At 50.4% G+C, this 18105-nt stretch overlaps 1 protein-coding gene across 1 annotated transcript; it reads left to right on the top strand.

Moving 5' to 3' along the window:
- Nucleotides 1-637: 637 nt before the first annotated feature.
- LOC101389143 (pregnancy-associated glycoprotein-like) lies at nucleotides 638-9762 on the top strand. The gene is made up of 9 exons (XM_004437442.3): nucleotides 638-718; nucleotides 1644-1803; nucleotides 2683-2800; nucleotides 2890-3008; nucleotides 4202-4401; nucleotides 6424-6540; nucleotides 7943-8087; nucleotides 8179-8277; nucleotides 9459-9762. Exons 1-9 carry the CDS (start codon nucleotides 666-668, stop codon nucleotides 9609-9611), a joined length of 1164 nt encoding a protein of 387 aa, XP_004437499.2. The 5' UTR covers nucleotides 638-665; the 3' UTR covers nucleotides 9612-9762.
- Nucleotides 9763-18105: the final 8343 nt, after the last annotated feature.

The following is an 18105-nucleotide window of genomic DNA, read 5'->3' as shown; positions in this document are numbered from 1 at the left end:
ATATGTTTTGGATGCCTACATCACATTTCTTCCAATATTAAAATTGTGCAATTGTAATACTGCTCTAGCCTAGATCTTTGAAGCAGATTGACACCATAAGTGCCCGTGATCTGTGCCATCTGTCCCACTGCCTTAAGCCACGTGTATGTCAGTGGGCTGCCCCCAACGTCTTCACTTTGCCATTTGCTCTCTCTTACTCCTGGCACTCTCCTCTCCAAATGAAGACAGGAATTCACACCTCCTGGGGTCGCTAGGAAGGCTGCATGAGATCACAAATGTCAAGCGTGGCACATGGCACTTATTTTTATCACATTATTAGCAGTGCTTTATCTCCAAGATAGCAAGAGTGCCCCACTCTTTCTTAGACTGTGTGGTTTTGGTTGCTTTTTTTTTTTTTTTTTTTTTTTCAGCCAAGCCCCAAGGAAGAGATTACAATAGAAATCTCTGTATTCTGAGAATTTCTAAGTCTCCTGCTCACAAATGCTGATGGGGATAAAGATCTTATCAGGGAGCTTTGTATTTCTTATCAGGTCCCTTAGTGGCCCTCAAGGGGATGGATGATTAAGGCAGGTCAGAACATATATAATGAGCAGCTCTTGCAGGCCACTGCATGCTCAGAACTCATTCTTTCGTGAGTAGCAAAGCATGGAGAGAAGAAAAGAAGCATGAAGTGGTTTGGGGTCCTAGGGCTGGTGGCCCTCTCAGAGTGTTTAGTCATGTAAGTAGGGGGACTGCAGGTGGCATCAGCTCTCTCTGGGCTCTTTCTCTTCGTCCTCTTGTTGTTCCACCCATCCTGGGGTAGAGAAGGGAACGTAATCATTCCTTAACTGTCTTAAAGTTCAAGTCTCAGTTTACTGATGAGTAGTTTGCCGTGTGCACTGTGGGGCTCAGGGGTCTAGGGACAGGCCTGCAGGGTTGCACAACTCCAGGGGTGCCAGTCACATCATGGGATATGTGAATGGCACTCCCCAGAATTGTTCAGTGCACAACCTGTGCAGCTGTAGACACGCTCCCATCTGGGTACAGTATTTCTCCTGCATTTGCTTCTAGGTCTTCTCCCTGCTCTCTCTCCACGTCTGTGTGCATGTGTTTCTGTTTCTCCCTCTCTGTAACTCTCTCTTTTATCTCTCCATCTCTTTGGATGTTCTTGTGCATGAATTCTCTGTGTTTTTTCTTATCTTGATTCTTTCTTGTTTCTCTATCCCCTTACTTTATTAATTTATTATTAATTAATACTCCTCCCAGGGCTTCTTTGAGAAAGATACCATGAGATGACAATAGCAGTAGTAATGGCTGTCATTGTCAAGACCTCCTATATGTCGGGTACATTATATCCACCATCTCACTTAATACTCAGAACATTCTATGTGAGGGGGGTATTATCATTCCATTTTTTACAGATGGGGAAACTGCAGCTCAGAAAGGCCATACGGCTTACTCAAGATGACATAGCAGAACCTGTCCTCAAACCTAGGTCTATTGTCATGGTCTTTGCATTGTGTCCAGATAATAAGATGACCCTCATAAACATGTCTGGAACATACAGAGTGCAATTACAATGCAAGGTGTGGCAGTTATACTGTAACGCGGGGCAGCTGCTAGCTGTCACTCATTTGCTTCCCTTTCCCGATGCACGGTGAAAGAATCCCTCTGATGAAGGTCAAGTCCATTCGAGAAAACCTCAGGGAGAAAGACATGCTGAAGGACTACCTGGAGAAGTACCCCTACCGTCTGACCCACGAGCTTCTTTACACACAACAGGACTCTGGAGTAACTTTTGAACCCATGAGGAACTACCTGGATGTGAGTGTGTGGGGAGGCTGGCACACCACAGGGCCCCCTAGGGCTCCGGGCAAGCACTGGGGCTCATCTGGAGGTGCGAGCCGGGATGTAGGGGCTGGGCTGCTGGCTGGCAGAAATTCTGGGGAACAGGGACCCCATCCCCAGAGGAGAGGGCACACCCACCCTCGGCTCTTGGTCTGTGGTGACAGCCCAGCAATGAGCAGGTGACAGGTAAACATCTGTTTCTGTGCCAACAATATGTCACTGGGCTCCTGTGAACCATACACCTGGTTGGAGGGAGTTTGTCCTTCCTGAACTAAGCGAATCCCTGAGTTATAGTTGAAGAATGAGCGTGTCCGATCAAACCACAAAGACAACTGCAGATCAAGTTTGATGTCCCAGGCAGAGGAAGTTCAGCCTCCCCAGGCCCAAGAACGACACCAGTAGAAAGTTGTTGAGCCTTTATGGCGTGCGACACTCAAAGATTAACCCTATGGTTATTGTTATTGACGACAAAAGGCCTCGTTCTTCTTCAAGAATGCAGCCCAGCCTGAGAGATGGGCAAAGAGTAAATAAATGTCAAATAAAAGGGCCAACTGTGTAGCATGGATATTACATGTTTTGAGTTTAGAGGAAGTGACCCGGGATGACCTAGGAGGGTCGCCTGGAGGAGGAAGCACTCAAGGTGGGCCTTGAAGGGTGGAAGAATTTAAAGAGCTGTGGGGGAGACTGGAGAGCTTTCCAAATGAAGGCACCAGCCTGAGCAGAGGCTGTGAGTTGGGGCCACTGGAAAGTGATTTTAGGTGATATGTGACATCCCGATGGAGGCAGGCACCCTGGGAATCGGGGTCGGCTGGGGCAGCCAGGCCTGCCCTGACCACCCCTCCTTGGCCCCGGCAGCTAGCCTACGTCGGCATCATCAGCATTGGAACACCCCCTCAGGAATTCAAGGTCATCTTTGACACCGGCTCGGCTGACATGTGGGTGCCCTCCATCTACTGCACCAGCCAGGCCTGTGGTGAGTGCACCCCACCCCCGTCTCGTGCCCCCATCACCTCCTCCTTGGTCCTTAGGAGACTGACAGATGCTCACCCCCTGTGTCTGCAGCCAAGCACAATACCTTCAACCCTCTGCGGTCCTCCACCTTCGTGGCCTCAGGCCAGCCCATCAACCTCGCCTACGGCACCGGGAAGATGTCAGGATTTCTTGGCTATGACACTGTTAAGGTAACGTGGAAACCAGAGTCTGAGGCAGGGCTGGCCCTGAGAGCAACCGCTGCTTACAGGACCCGATGCAGGGGCAGCTGGGAGCACCCATCTTTCTGAAGTCCTCCAGCCGCTGGCCGTCCGCCCGGTGGGGCTGTGTCCCTGGGGAGATAGTGCCCCTGTGGACACATACACTCCCGGAATGACTCACCCAGAGAGTGGGTCATCGTGTGGAGGGGCCTGGGGACGTGGATTTGAAGCTCCTTCCCCCATGTTAGCTCAAGGCTGATTTTGCTTTGAGCAAGGAGAGGTGGGGAAAACCACCCATTTTTGTGTTCTCGGACCCTGCGGGGACTTTCACTGTAATAACACGTGCGATCCTGCCACGACCCCAGCCGCAGGCACTATCATTATCTCCATGATACAGACGAGGGGACTGAGGAACAGAGCAAGTGAGGGCCTTGCCAAGGTCACGCACCTCGTAAGCGGCAGAGCTGGGATGCGAGTCAGGACTCAAGCAGGTGTGGGGTATTTTTCCCGTGATGGCAGAAATAACCTGGGGGTCTAGGGGCAGCCGAGGGCTCCAGGCACCTAGGCAGGGAAAGCAGGGAGCCATAGATGTGGCGGGCCCTGATAAAGAGGTTCCTACCTCTGGGGGGCCTTTGAGACTCTAATAAAAACTATGGACCGCCTCCCCCAAAGTGTGTGAGTCCACACATACACACACACACACACACACACACACACACACACATCCAAAAATGTGTTTCCCAGGCAGAATTTTCATAAGAAGCCTGGCAGCTATGTGGTGTAATGATTTCATCTCCCTGGGCGGATTCAGGATCCACAATGAATTGCAAGGAATTCACTCCATTTCTGCCCTCAGATCTTAGTGATGCCAAAAAGAAGATGATTTTGCTCTTTACTCATTTTGTCCTCAAGTGGGAACCACCTGGTCCCTCTCTGAGTCTCAGTTTGCCCACCTGTAATCAAGGGATCAGGCCCATTTGACTAACTTCAGACGATAATAGCAGGAGTTGCTTCTGTGCCAGACAAGTGGAACCCACATTCTTGCTCCAGCATCTTATAAGCATCTGAGATCAGCCCAGGGCCCAGTCAGGCCTCAGGTTTTCTCAGAGGTGCCCACCTCCACCCCAGCCCAGCCCAGCCCCACGTCCCACACCTGTACGCGGGAACACCCTCCTCTCCCACAGATTGGGAGCCTTGTCGACGTAAACCAGGCGTTTGGCCTGAGCCTGAAGGAACCCGGCAAGTTTATGGAATACACAGCTTTTGACGGCATCGTAGGCCTCAGCTACCCCACCCTGAGCGTCAAAGGGGCCATCCCTGTCTTCGACAACCTGTGGAACCAAGGCCTCATTTCTGAGAATCTCTTCGCCTTCTACTTGAGCAGGTAAGTCTGGGCTGGACAAGCCCTTTCTCCAGATTATCTGTAAGATGCTTCCAGTGGCAGGAAAAATTATAGACTGCCTGATCCAGAAGTTTCCTGAGAGAGAGTCTAGTCCAGGGGTCAGCAAACTCTGGCCCGCCACTTGTTTTTGTAAATAAAGTTTTATTGAAACACAGCCACGCTCATTCGTGTCCATCTTGTCTGTGGCTGTTTTTCCTCTACAACGGCAGTATCGAGCAGCTGTACTAGAGATCACGCAGCCTGCAAAGCCTAAAATAAGGTGATCTGGCTCTTACAGGAAAAGTTTGCTGGCCCCTGTGGTTCAAATCCCTCATGTGTCAGGTGGGAGGACTGAGGCTCAGAGAGGAGCATGGCACAAGACTGCCCAGTCAGGACCTCGTAGTGGCAAGACTTGAACTCAGCCCGAAGGGCTGCCCCCATGGTGGGTGGTGAAGCCATCAGCAGGTCTCCCATGACTGGAGTTGCTGGCAGGAAAAGCTGAAGTCCCCTGAGCAGTGGAGGGTCTAGTGGAGGACACGGGGAGGGGGACATCCTCTAGAGGAGGACACCTGTTGACAGATTATGTCTTCCCGCCAAAGGTGGAGGTTGACCCCATAGATCCGCGGAGGAGGCAAGGAGTGTGGTTGAGGCTGTGGGCTCTGGGGGGACCTGACTTCAAATCCCAGCTCTGTAGCATGAACTGAAGCAAGCTGTTTAACCCCTCTAAGCTTCCATAATACTTGTACCCAACCCAAGGAGATGATTCATTCAACAAATATTTATTCAGCACCTACTATGTGCTGGATGCTGCTCTGTGCATGTGAAGGAGATGGACGAGAGGGAGAAGGCAAACAAGGAATAAGTAAATAAATAAAGGAAAAAGATAACTCCAGATAGAATTGGTTCTGTGAAAGCAATGGGTGGCGATGGGAATGTGGTTTTAGGGAGGTGGTGGGGAGGCCTCTCTGAGCTGAGAGTCCATGAAGAGAGGGAGCTAGGCCTGAGAGGCAAAGTTCCAGGAGATGGGGGCGGGTAGTGAGTGCAAAGGCCTCAAGGAGCATCCAAGGACCAGCAACAGGGCCAGGGTGGCTGGAGCACTGGGAGGGAGGGAGAGGGGGAGGGATGAAGTCTGGGGGTGTCAGGGACAAGACAGGATCTGACTTACACTTTTGAAAGCTCCCCCTGGGTGCACACTGGAGAATGACAGATCAGAGTGGAGGCAGGGAGGCCAGGGAAGAGGCTGCCACAGCCTCTTTAGGAGAGAGAGGGTGGCAGCTTGGTCCAGGGAGGTGAAGGGAAGAGGGGGAGCAGTGGAGGGAGTCAAGGTGCATGTTGGAGGAAGAGGCAACAGGATTTGCCGATAGATTCGATGTGGCAGGAAGGGGAGGGATCCGTGGGGACGTTTCCTCCCTCTCTGAGATTTCACCATGAGCCCCGGGCCAGCCACACACTTTGCAGGAGCCAGTGCAAAACGAAAAGGGGAGGCCCTGTGTTCAAAAAGTATCAGGAATTTCAAGACAGGAACAGCAAAGGTGTGGGGCCCTGTGGACGCCACAGGTGCAGGTTGTGATGGGCCCTGTGTGAGCCTGAACACACGGCCCTTAGCATCCCTTAGGCCTCAGCTTTTCTGAAAAATGACAGGCTAGGGGAGGTGGAGGCCAGCCCCCTCCAGCACAGCATCCTCCAACTGCATCTCCGAGTGCTCTGATCGCTGGCAGGACCTGGCCCTCTTCAGAGGGGTGGGTGGTCGTAGCCCAGCCAGAATGTCCGAGTTGGAACCTCAGCTTTGGCACTGATTAGCCATGTGACCGACCCTGGGCAGGTACTCAACCTCTCCGTGCCTCAGTTTCCCAGACTGTAAAGTGGAGATGATAGTAGTGTCTACTCCATGGGGCTGTGTGATGTGTGGATAAGTGAGTGATGATATGCACAGCCCCTAAGACAGGGCCTGGTGTGTCAATGAGCTTGAGAAAAGACCCCACTATTCTACCCTCACAATGAGGCGTTCCTCTTCTTCCCCCTCAGCAAGGGCCAGAAGGGCAGCGTGGTGATGTTTGGCGGGGTGGACCCTTCCTACTACACCGGAGAGCTCCGCTGGGTGCCCGTGTCCAAATGCACCTACTGGCAAATATCCATGGACAGGTAAGCCCCTCCCTCTGGGGGCCGTCCCCGCAAACCCCCAAGCACACACATGCATGCATGCACAGACACACAGACACATGTGGACACATACAGATGCATGCAACACACACAGACAGGCAGAAACACACACACAGACATACACACCGCCTACGGGTTCATAATCGCCCCAGGCCTCCTGACCGGGGCCAGACCAGAGAAGGTGGATTAGGCCGGAGAAGGGGGCCTGGGGAACTGAGCTCTCTCTGGGAAGAGGTTAGTGCACGTGGGGAGGGCTGCAGTGAGAAGGGGATCAGGGAGAATTCCACCAATCTGACGGGGGTCATGATAAGGGGACCACCATCCCGGGTCACCCGGGACAGCGGAGGTTCGCAGCAAGCAGCATCACCAATTTGAAAACAGGCAATGTCCTGGGCAAGCCAGGAGGGATGGTCACCCCAAGGAGAAGCCATCCAGCAGTGGAGAGAGGTCAGCTTCATTCTGGAGACCCGGAAGCAAATCATATAAAGAGACACCCCCCTGACCCCCATCCCGGGCACACAGTGGGGCAGGGGCTGTGACAGAGAGAATCAGGAAGCTGCGAATCCCGGAGTGGCCTGAGAACAAGGGGCAATAATTGATGGGATTCTGTGTGATACCATCAGACAAAAGCTTAAAATGGCCTTTGGAGGCCCACGTCCTGCCTGTTCGGCTAACTCGGGTATTGCCTGGCCAGGGGCCTCAGTGTCTGAGCCGGGAGGCTGCAGGGGAGACAGCCTCTTCTGGAGCAGCCTGCAGGTCCCTTCCCACCACTCTGAGCATCTGCTGCCCAGGAGAACCTCCATCTTCATTGCATGGCCTCCATCCTTGTTCAGACACCAGATACATGTCTCTAGTTGTCCCTCGTTTATTCATTCATTCAACAAACATATGTTGAGCATTGGCTGTGTGCTGGGCACTTGAGGGAGGCACTGAGGATACAAGTTGCTCTTACAGACCTCACCATCTAATAGGGCAGACATACGTGAAACAACAAGTCATGCAAATGATCAATTACCACTTAGATACATGCTAGAAATGAGTAAGGATATGCCAAGAATGACCAAGCCAGGAGCTGGCTCTAGTCTGGGGGAAAACTTCCCTGAAAAGGTGACAATGAAGCTGGAACCTGGAGGAAGAGGAGAAATTAGCCAGACAAAGTGGGTGCGGGCAGTTCGAGGAAGGGCCCCACTCCCCCCCCACCCCCCGCACGTGCAAAGGCCCTGAGGCACGAAGGGGCTTGGTGCATTCAAGAGCAGGAAGGAAGTCAGAGAAGGTCAGTGTGACCAGAGCAAAGGGAATGACAGGGACTGTTCTGGAGACAGCCAGGGAGGGGGCAGTGGTGGGGAAGTGATTTTGGTGCCTGCTTTGTCTCCCTGTCTCTCAGCATCTCCATGAATGGGAAGGTTGTTGCTTGTCATGGTGGCTGCCAGGCCATTATGGATACTGGGACCTCGTTGCTGATTGGCCCACATGACGCCGTCCTCAACATCCAGAGGATCATCCAGGCCAGGCCCTCCAACACCGGCGAGGTGAAGGGTCATGCCACGGGGTCACTATGGGGCTCTCTACACTCCGATGGGTCAGTTGGGCCAACCTTCTCTCTGCCTCATTCTCTGACAGTACACCATCGACTGTGACGCCGTCAACACCCTGCCTGACGTCGTCTTCACCATCAACGGTGTCGGCTACCCAGTGCCAGCCAGTGCCTACATCCAGAAGGTGAGGGGCCACCCCTGGGGTCTGGTCCTCAAGTCTGGGCCTTTTGGGAACTGCTGGGCTGCAGCTGGGAAGAAGAGGCCCCCTGGAGGCCAAGCCATGCCATTGCAGACGCTGCCTAGCCCCCTCACTGGGCTGGTGCCGCCCACAAAACAAACCTCTGGATAGCAAGGGGCAGTCTGGGAGAAACATCCTCAAATAAATATGGAGCAACCACCGGGTGCCGGCCCGGTGCTGGGTATGAGGAGAGGGGACACCCCGGGCCTCTGCCCTCGAGAAGCTTCAGTTAGACCCGGGCGCTCGGAGGAACATGGAAAGCCTGCTACAGCAGTCCCTGAAATAGGCAAAGGAATAGTGACAGGTGGGTTGGCTGGGGACAGTCCCAGTGTGCTGTCCCATCATAGTTATTAACAGTGCTCCCTTCCCGTCTCAAAAGTGTCCTGGTGTGGATGATAAATAATATGGTTACCCTCATCCTGGGCTGCAACTTGCCCTTGCTAAGCCCCAGTTCCCTGTCTGTGAAATGGGGTACCAGCCCCCCACCCCCCGTAGTGGGGTTATTAGATGCTGACATGAATAAGGGATCCTCAGGGGCCACACAGCACCTGGTATGAATGTCAGCTCCCGGTGGGAGTTCAGAGGAGTGTGAACGGGTTCGAGGAAGGCTTTGAGGAAGAGAGGGAATTTAAATAATTCTAAGCCCTCAGCCTCACGGAGGCACGAGGAGGCCTGCTTGGGTGGAGGCAGGTCTACACCGGGGTCCAGGCACATGGAACCCCAGGGAGCTGTGCAAAGGGGCGCCTGGGGCTGATCTGGCATGACGAGGGCTGCAGACACGGGGAGCATCAGGGAAACCACACATCCTAGCCTGGAGTGGCCGAGGAGGGTGGGCGCGGTGGTCCCGGACGCTGCCCAGAGGGGGCTGAGCCCACTCAGACAGAGTGAGGGGGAGGGAGAAGGAAAGGCATTCTCTGCATAGGGAACAGCCCAAACACAGCACAGTGTGAGGAGAACTACAGGCGGTTCTGGTTCCTAGGCGGGCACCCCACTTCTGCAGCTGCTGAAAGAGCCAGTTGGCTCGGATGAAATCAAGGTAAATAAAACTGAGAAGCTGCCAGCCCCGGATGTGGAAGGGCTGGCGGCTGAGGGCTCAGGCTGACTGTGTGTGTGTCTGTCTTCTCCAGGGTCGTTTGGGCACCTGCTTCAGCAGTTTTGACAAGGGCATGGACCACTTGTTCACCTCGGAGATCTGGATCCTGGGTGACGTCTTCCTGAGGCTGTATTTCACCATTTTCGATCGAGCAAACAACAGGATTGGACTGGCTAAGGCAGTGTAAATGCTGATGCTGCTCCAGGAAGCATCCAGGCCACCGCAAACACACCCCCCCACACACATTCGGGGCATTCCCAGTTGGAGGCGCTGGCTCCAACTGTGTTTGGTGGTCTGCAAAGCCCTATTCTCAGTAGAGAATAAAGATCTTATTTCCAATGGTGCTAATACGAATGGATGCCTCTCTATGGGTTGGGTCGGTGCATCAGAATCAGGCAGGACTCTAGAATCAAGTCTGGACCACAGGTGAGAGGAGCCAAACTCCAACCGGCTTAAACGCAAAGGGAGACTTTACTGGAAGGGTGCTGAGGATCCAGGATACAGGAACCAGAGCAGGTCCAAAGATCTCGGTGACTGGACCCAAGAAATCCAAAGCTATCAGCTCACTCTTTCTCTCCCTCCCTCTTTCCCATCTCTCATCTTGATTCTCTTTGCCTGACAGCTTTCTTCTCTCAGCCTTCTGCACATGGTGAAGGACTTTGCTGCTGCCTGCTCCAGGGCTTTACATCTTTAAGGCATCTAATGGGAAAGGAAAGAGGCTCAGAAAATATCAGGGTACCAGGGAGGACTCTGATTGGTCCACCTCAGGTCATGTGTCCAGCCTTGGACCAATCATCATGGGTCTCTGGCATGGGGTACTCTGATTGGCTCTCCTTGGTCAGGTGGCCTCACCTGTGATGTGGACATGATTGACAGTTTTCTCCAGAACCATGTGGCTGGAGCTGGAGAGGACCAGTCCCCAAAAGGAATGGCAGAAGATGTGCTAGACAGATGGGAAAGTTTGTGACTACCCCACTAATATCCGCAACCTCCTCATTCAGAGGGATAGTAAAGGATAATAAAAATAGACTCTATTCTTCCCAGCAGTGGCCTTCTGCTCCAGGGAGTCTCTCAGTGAGGCTCTCAAAACTGGGATGGTTCCACTCTGGCCCCCAAACAGGCCGGCAAAGACCCCAGTCACCAGCTTTCAGCCACCCACACCTGCAATGTCCTTTCCAGTCCTGCTTCCCAAGTGACAGGTCCATGCGGACGCCTGAGCCATCCCCACCCCTCAGACCCCCAGCATGGCCCTTCCCTTGGCCTCCAAGACTGTCTTGGGGAGGTGAACTCTCATATAAAGGGGGACTCAGGGTGCACAAAGCCTTCAGCCTTCCAGAGCATGCCATCCTGCACCTCCTCCAGGGGTATAGCTGTGAAACCCTTTGGTTCAAGCTGCCATGGTTTGGCAAGTTTGGGATGGGGACATCACGTCTTCTGACCTGGGTAGAGGCCCAGTATGGGGGCAGCAGGGGTCAGAAGGCAGAGGGAAGAAGGCCCGGATGGAAGAAGGAGAAGGAAAGAGTAAATACGGTGGGAAACAGCGCTCATCTCAATGCATAGTACTGTGCTTCACTCAGGTGAGACAAATAGTAGCCACAGGGATGTCTTCCTCCCTTCATCATCCTCTCGTTCCGTCCATATTTACTGACCACCTCCTGTGTGCCAGGCACTGTGGTGGACCTGTGGGATAGAGGGTTGGATTAGGAACCCACGGCTGAGTCAGGGAGAAATAAAAAGAGACAAACTATAGCCCCCAGTGGTGAGTGCCCGACGCAGAAAACAGCGGAGGTGTTGGTGGGAGGCCGGAGGAGTGATGGGCTTTCTCTTCAGGGAGCAGAGAGAGGCTTCCGGGGGGTGACATCAACTTCAATCCTGCCACCCCACCCTGAAACACACCCCCAAACCCTGCAGTTACCATCTGTGTGCAAATCTGCTGTGTGGTCACGGTTACATTTACCCAGTCCCTTTGGGATGACACAGGATTATGGTCAGCATAAGGGGAAGCAAAAGAGATGCAGAGTTGATAGAGGGCAGGGAAAAGCGAGAATCAGAATCGGTGTTGTTTTTAAACTGTAAATATGAACTGGGCTTAATGGAGACTCAGGTGAACTGTTTGTAAAACTCATTTTCAAAGTAGGTCTTCATGGAACCATGAGCAAGGTCTCTCTCTCTTGGTCAGAAACCACCAATAAGAGTAAGAATGACAGCTCCAATGGATGACAGATGCTCTCTCGCTGTCTCCCCATGACCCCTTTCAAGGCAGATAATGTTGTCCCCATTGACAGATGACGGACCTCTCCTCCCATCTTCTGGCTCCAGCCCCCGGTGCCAGGCACATAGTGGGCCTTCAATAAACACATGTTGAATAAATGAATGGATGAATTAGTCACTGCTTCCACTACAGCACACTGCTGCTTCCATGGCGGGAGACACACATGGTGTCCACGTGGCTCACCACCATTATATCAACTGTGAAAGGTCAGGCTTTGCTGCCCTAAATGAGCCCAAGGCCAGGGATGGAGCTGGTGGCCATCAATGAGCCAACGTTATTGAGGCTCTGTATTGGTGGTTGTGCCATCAACATGAGAATAAACTCTGATCTTCAAAGCAAAAATTTCCCACTCTTCTCCGCTTTTATCCAGACCAACAGATTTATAGCCTTTGGTGAGAGAGAACGTGAAAGCAGAAAAGGAAAAAGGAAAGGAAAAAGGAAAAGAGGAAAAAGCTAGCTCTCAAACACTTCTTGTAAAAGTGTAGATGGGTACAATCTTTTTGGAGATGATTTGTCCTTAAAATATGTATGGCCTTTCTCTCAGCAATTTTGTTTCTAAGATTTATGCTAAGGCGATGATCAGAAGTGCCCACAAACGTGAATGAGCAAGGACGTAATCCTCAGTGGCTCTTACAAAGGGGAAAGTCTGGAACATCCCGATGGGCATTAGAGCATCCACAGCATAGATAGACCATCATGCAGCCACCTTAAAATTGTGTTTTAAAGGAATGTTTAATGTTATGAGAAATAATTCCAATGTAATGTTAAGAGAAAAGAAGAGAACACAAAATAGCTTGATCCCAGGGTGGCTAAGCCCACGGAAGACAGTGCAGCACACAGACCAGGCGTGCACGTCCTGGGGCTTCTCTGCTGGGTTCAAATCCCAGCTCTGACACGTACCAGTCATGTGACCTTAGGCAAGTTCATCTCTGGACGTCAGTTTCCTCTTCTGTAATTTGGGATAAGAATAGTTCCTCTCTCACTAAGCATCAGGGAAATGCACATCAAAACCACAATGAGCTATCACCTCACACCTGTTAGGATGGCCATTATCAAAAACACAAAAGATTACAGGCGTGGGTGAGGACGTGGAGCCCTGTACACCGTTGGTGGGAATGCAAACTGGTGCAGCCGCTGTGGAAAACAGTGTGGCTGTTCCTGAAAAGATTAAAAATAGAAGGGCTGGCCCTGTGGCTGAGTGGTTAAAGTTCTGCACCCTCTACTTCAGTGGCCCAGGTTCGGACCCCGGTCTCAGACCTACACCACTCACCAGCCACTCTGTGATGGTGTCCCACATGCAAAATAGAGGAAGACTGGCGTGGATGTTAGCTCAGGGCTAATCTATCTCATGCAAAAAAAGAGAAAGATTGGCAACAGATGTTAGTGCAGGGTGAATCTTCCTCAGCAAAAAAAAAATTATAAAATAAAAATTAAAAATAGAATTACCATAGGATCCAGCAATCCCACTTCTGGGTATTTATCCAAAAGTATTAAAATCAGGAGTTCGAAGAGACATCTGTACAGTCATGTTCATTACAGCATTACTCACAACAGCCAAACGGTAGAAGCAAATTTTGTCCATCAGCGGATGAATGGATAAGGAAAATGTGGCATATCCGTACAATGAAATGTTATTCAGCCTTAAAAAAGAAGGAAATCCTGCCATTTGTGACAACATGGATGAATCCAAGGACATTACATTAAGTGAATTGTCAGTCACAGATGAATGAATACTGTATGATTTCACCTATACAAGATATCTAAATTGTCAGATTTATACAAGCAGAGAGTGGAATGGTGGTGGCTGGGGTTGGGAGGAGGGGAAACGGGGAGTTGCTACTTAACAGGCATGAAATTTCAGTTACGAAAGATGAATAAATTCTAGAGATCTGACGTACAGCACAGTGCCTATCATTAGCAATACCGTATTGCGCATTTAAAACTTTGTTAAGAGGGTAGATCTCATGTTAAATGTTCTTACTACAAAAAAAAATTAATTAATTAATAATATAAAAAAAGAAAAATCCCTTCTAGTTGGGGGGAAGGGCAAGAATGGGAATGGGGGTTCACTGCTAATGTGTACGGGGTTTCTTTGAGGGGTATTGAAAATATTCTAAAATTAAATCATGATGAGGGATGTATGAATCCATAAATATATGAAAGAATACCAAATTCTACACCTTAAATTGTAGAATTTGTGATACGTGAAATATATCTCAATCAGGCTGTACAACAAATAACTACAATAATAACAGGAAAGAGTAGTCCCTACCATCTAGGTTTATAGTGAGGATTAAGTGAATTAATCTACAGGAAACCTTTGGGACAGTGCCTGTCACATAGTAGAATGTGCTACCACTATTTCTCACATACAACAGAAAAAGACCGAAAGTGTGTTAACAGTGGTTATATCCAGGAGGCAGCACGATAGGCAATTTTTCCTCTCGTCTTATGCTTTTCTTAGTTTTTTCCGTGGTAGCTTTTACGATGGGGGCAAAGCTAAGCATTGTTCTATAAAGACAGAGGCTTCCAGGAGAGAGAGGACCTTATCTTTGCTGGGGTTGCCTGATGGAGGAAATCGACTCCCCGAGAATAGGTCACCCTTGGACTGATGGAGAAGGGCTGCCACCTAGTGGCCAAAGAGAGTATTACAATGCACTACAAGGTCTTACTCCTGGTGGACTGCCTCATTGGTTCCACCTGTTTAAATGGCTATTTAGTGGCATGAAACCACTGTCACATCAACTCTCCCGCCTTTAGACTGGCTAACCCCACTTTGACAAATAAACTCCATATATATATATATTTCGCTATAAATTATTTGTTAGCTATAAATACTTTCCCGGGAAATCTATTCATACTAGTGAAAGTTGGAAACCACTCTAGTTTTTAACAGCAAGGAAATTATCACCAGGAAGGAGTCTGCTCCTGGCTCTTTAAGTGACGAGTGTGGACTCTGCCTGTATTAAGAAAAATGAAGCCCAAGTCGTGGGTCCCAAGCACACACACTCCCTCCGTCTCCTCCCTCAGGTCTACACTCAAACAACTCCTCCTCAGTGGAGACTTCTGTGGCTCCTCTATCTAAATGTCAACCCTCGCCGACACTCCCTGTCCCCTTCCTTTCACTCCCCTCCAGCATCACATTCACACACTGTATAATGTATTTATTTATCCTGTGATTACCTGCCTCCTTCCCTGGGGTGGAAACTCTGGAGGGCAGTGATTTGGGTCTGTTCTTGTTCCTTGATGGATCCCCAGTCCTACAATAGGGCCTGGAACATCATAGATGCTCAATAAAAAATTGGGGGATGTTGTGTCAAATTAATGTAAAGAAAACACTGTGTCATCAGTCCATGCTGAGTACAGCTCTGCAAAAGCAAGAAGTGTGGACATTGCCGACCGTCTTAGGCAGCTCAGGCTGCCCTAACACATACCACAGACTGGGTGGCTTCAACAGCAGAAATTTATTTCTTCACAGTGCTAGAGGCTAGAAGTCTGAGATAAAGATGTCGACAGGGTTGCTTCTACTGAGACTTCTCTCCTTGGCGTGCAGATGGTCGTCTTCTCCCTGTTTCTTCACGTGGTCTTTCCTCTGTGCATGGTGTGTCGTAATCTCTTCTTATAAGAACACCAGTCATAATGGATTAGGGCCCACCCTGGTGAGCTCATCTAATCTTAATCACCACTTTAAGGACCCTATGTCCAAATACAGTCATATTCAGAGGTACTTGGGGGTTAGGACTTCAACATACGAATTTGGAAGGAACACAATTCAGCCCATTATACCAATAAACACAAAGAGTGCTGGGATGTGTCAAAAGAATACAGGAGGGAGGGAGTCAAGATGGCGGCGTAGGCAGACTCTGAACTCACCTCCTCCCGTGGACACAGCCAATTTACAACTACTCGTGGAAAAATTACCCCTGAGACAGAGCTGAAAACTGGATAAGAGGAACTCCTGCAACAACGGACAATCCTAACTGGGGTGGAAGAGGCAGAGACTCCCTTCCGGAGAGGAAAAACGCCGCCTTCACAAGCCGCCAGCTTCACGGCCGCCGGGAGCAGCTCACAGGTACGCAGCCTCCTGGAGGCGCGGGGCCCTGAGCCGAGCGCCCCGCTGTGGGCATTGTGTGGACCCAGCACAATCGAGACCAGCGGCATAATATCTGACTTTGCTGCTACTAAAGCATTGGGTAGCATCCCCAGAAAACCCGGCTCACAAAGAAACTAAAACTGGCTCTTAAAGGGCCCGTGCACAAACTCACCCGTTCCAGAAAGCATCCTAAAATCACCAGAAAGAAAGGTGCACACTGCTTTGGTGACAAGAGACTCACCTAATAGGCCCTGAGTGCATCTCGGTGAGGGGTGAGACCTCTCCAGGGACTGGGACATTGGCGGCAGCCATTGTTGTGGCCTGGTGTGAGCGTGCTGACACAGACGCCATTGGAGTTTTCCCTGAGACCTGCTAGCCCAGGGTCTGCTCCACCCGCTAGAGCACCGATTTAATCCAGCTCAGCCAGGGCAGGCAGCCCACCCTAGAGACTGGCCCCACCTAACAACAAACCCTCAGGCAACGTGTGGGCCTGCATAGATTGGTGACTGGATTTTCTGCAGCCTGGCAACTGAGCTGACTTGAGCGGGGCAGGGTGTGCACAAGGAGCGGGTGGAGAGTGTGGGGTGGTGGCGGAGTGTGTGGGGCTCCCGCCGTGGAGAGACTGGGTCCGCTTGGGGAGGTCGGGCGCTCACACGGGGCAGGACTGTGTTGACTGTGTGTGTGGACCTGTGGGCGGCAGGGCTTGTCAGCTGCAGAAGACTTGTGCTTCTCAAAGACCCACATAGGAGGTTTGCCCCACCTTCCAAAGCCTGAAACAATTGGGTGCTCCTGTGCCTAAGGCCAGCCCCACCCAGCTGCAATCCTCAGAGAGCTGACAAGAGACCTAATAGGCTAGAGGTTTACAGCAATTCTAAGGCCCTGAGCCTAACAACCTGCCACGCTGGGGGCCTACTCACTTAAAAGAAATACTGCAACACAGATGTGGTATTAGAACTTGCAGCCAACTGTGCTGGGGCTCCTCACACCTGATAAAGAGACTGAAGGGCCCACAACAACTACAAGCAGCTGAGCATTACAACAGCTGGCCAGGAGCATAACTCAGCCTCCTGGGCGCCTATAGGGAGAGCTAACAGGCCACAATAGAAGCACACACGTAGCCCACATAGGGGCCACCCCTGGAACATTGAGAACTGAGGGAAGCACACTGGAAGCCTCCTAAGCCATCACTTACATAAGGTCACCTATCCAAGAGCAGGAGACGTAGCTGACCTACCTAATACATAGACACAAGCACAGGGAAAGAGGCAAAATGAGAAGGCAAAGAAATACAATCCAAGTAAGGGAACAGGACAAAACCCCAGAAAAGGAACTAAGTGAAACAGAAATGAGCAACCTACCCGACAGAGAGTTCAAACTAAGAGTGTTAAGGATGCTAACTGATCTGGGGAGAAGAATAGATGAACTCAGTGAGAATGTCAACAAAGAAATGGAAGATATAAAAAGAACCAATCAGAAATGAAGAATACAATACTGGAAATGAAAAATTCATTAGAGGGACTCAAAAAGCAGAGTAGAGGATACAGAAGAACGGATCTGTGAGCTGGAAGAAAGACTAGAAGAAATTACCCAAGGTCAACAGGTAAAAGAGAAAAGAATTAAAAAGAGTGAGGACAGTCTAAGGGACCTCTGGGACAACATCAAGCGCACTAACATCCGTGTTATAGGTGTCCCGGAAGGAGAAGAGCGAGACAAGGGGCAGAGAATCTATTTCAAGAAATAATAGATGAAAACTTCCCTAACCTAAGGAAGGAAACAGACATCCAGGTACAGGAGGCACAGAGAGCCCCAAACAAGATAAACCCAAAGAGGCCCACACCAAGACACATCATAATCAAAATGTCCAGAATTAAAGATAAAGAGAGAATCCTAAAAGCCGCAAGAGAATGTCAAGTTACATACAAAGGAAACCCCATAAGGCTATCAGCTGACTTCTCAGCAGAAACCTTACAGGCTAGAAGAGAATGGCACGATATATTTAAAGTGCTAAAAGGAAAAAACTTACAGCCAAGAATACTCTACCCAGCAAGGTTATCGTTCAAAATGGAAGGAGAGATCAAAAATTTCCCAGACAAGCAAAAATTAAAGGAGTTTGTCACCAAGAAACCAGTGTTACAAGAAATGTTAAGGGGACTGATTTAAGGGGAAAAGAGAAGACCACAAATAGGAAAAATTATCTATTTCCACGATTAGAACGTAATGGATACAAATGCACAAAAAAGAAGTTGGATATGATATCAAAAACAAAAGGAGGGAGGAGGGTAGTTAAAGAGTACAGCTTTCAGACAGAGGTCAAAC

Source organism: Ceratotherium simum, chromosome 34, assembly GCF_057802395.1.
Source record: "Ceratotherium simum simum isolate JZ-2026a chromosome 34, ASM5780239v1, whole genome shotgun sequence".
Lineage (NCBI taxonomy): Eukaryota > Metazoa > Chordata > Mammalia > Perissodactyla > Rhinocerotidae > Ceratotherium > Ceratotherium simum.
Note: the sequence above shows the minus strand (reverse complement) of the source record. Positions and strands in the feature narration are given on the sequence as shown.

Bases quoted from the DNA above. Each gene is read 5' to 3' on its own strand.
- LOC101389143 (XM_004437442.3), top strand. From the start codon at position 666: ATGAAGTGGTTTGGGGTCCTAGGGCTGGTGGCCCTCTCAGAGTGTTTA. The intron at 1,804-2,682 runs GTGAGTGTGTGG...TGGCCCCGGCAG, and splicing joins CCATGAGGAACTACCTGGAT to CTAGCCTACGTCGGCATCAT. The intron at 6,541-7,942 runs GTAAGCCCCTCC...CCTGTCTCTCAG, and splicing joins TGGCAAATATCCATGGACAG to CATCTCCATGAATGGGAAGG.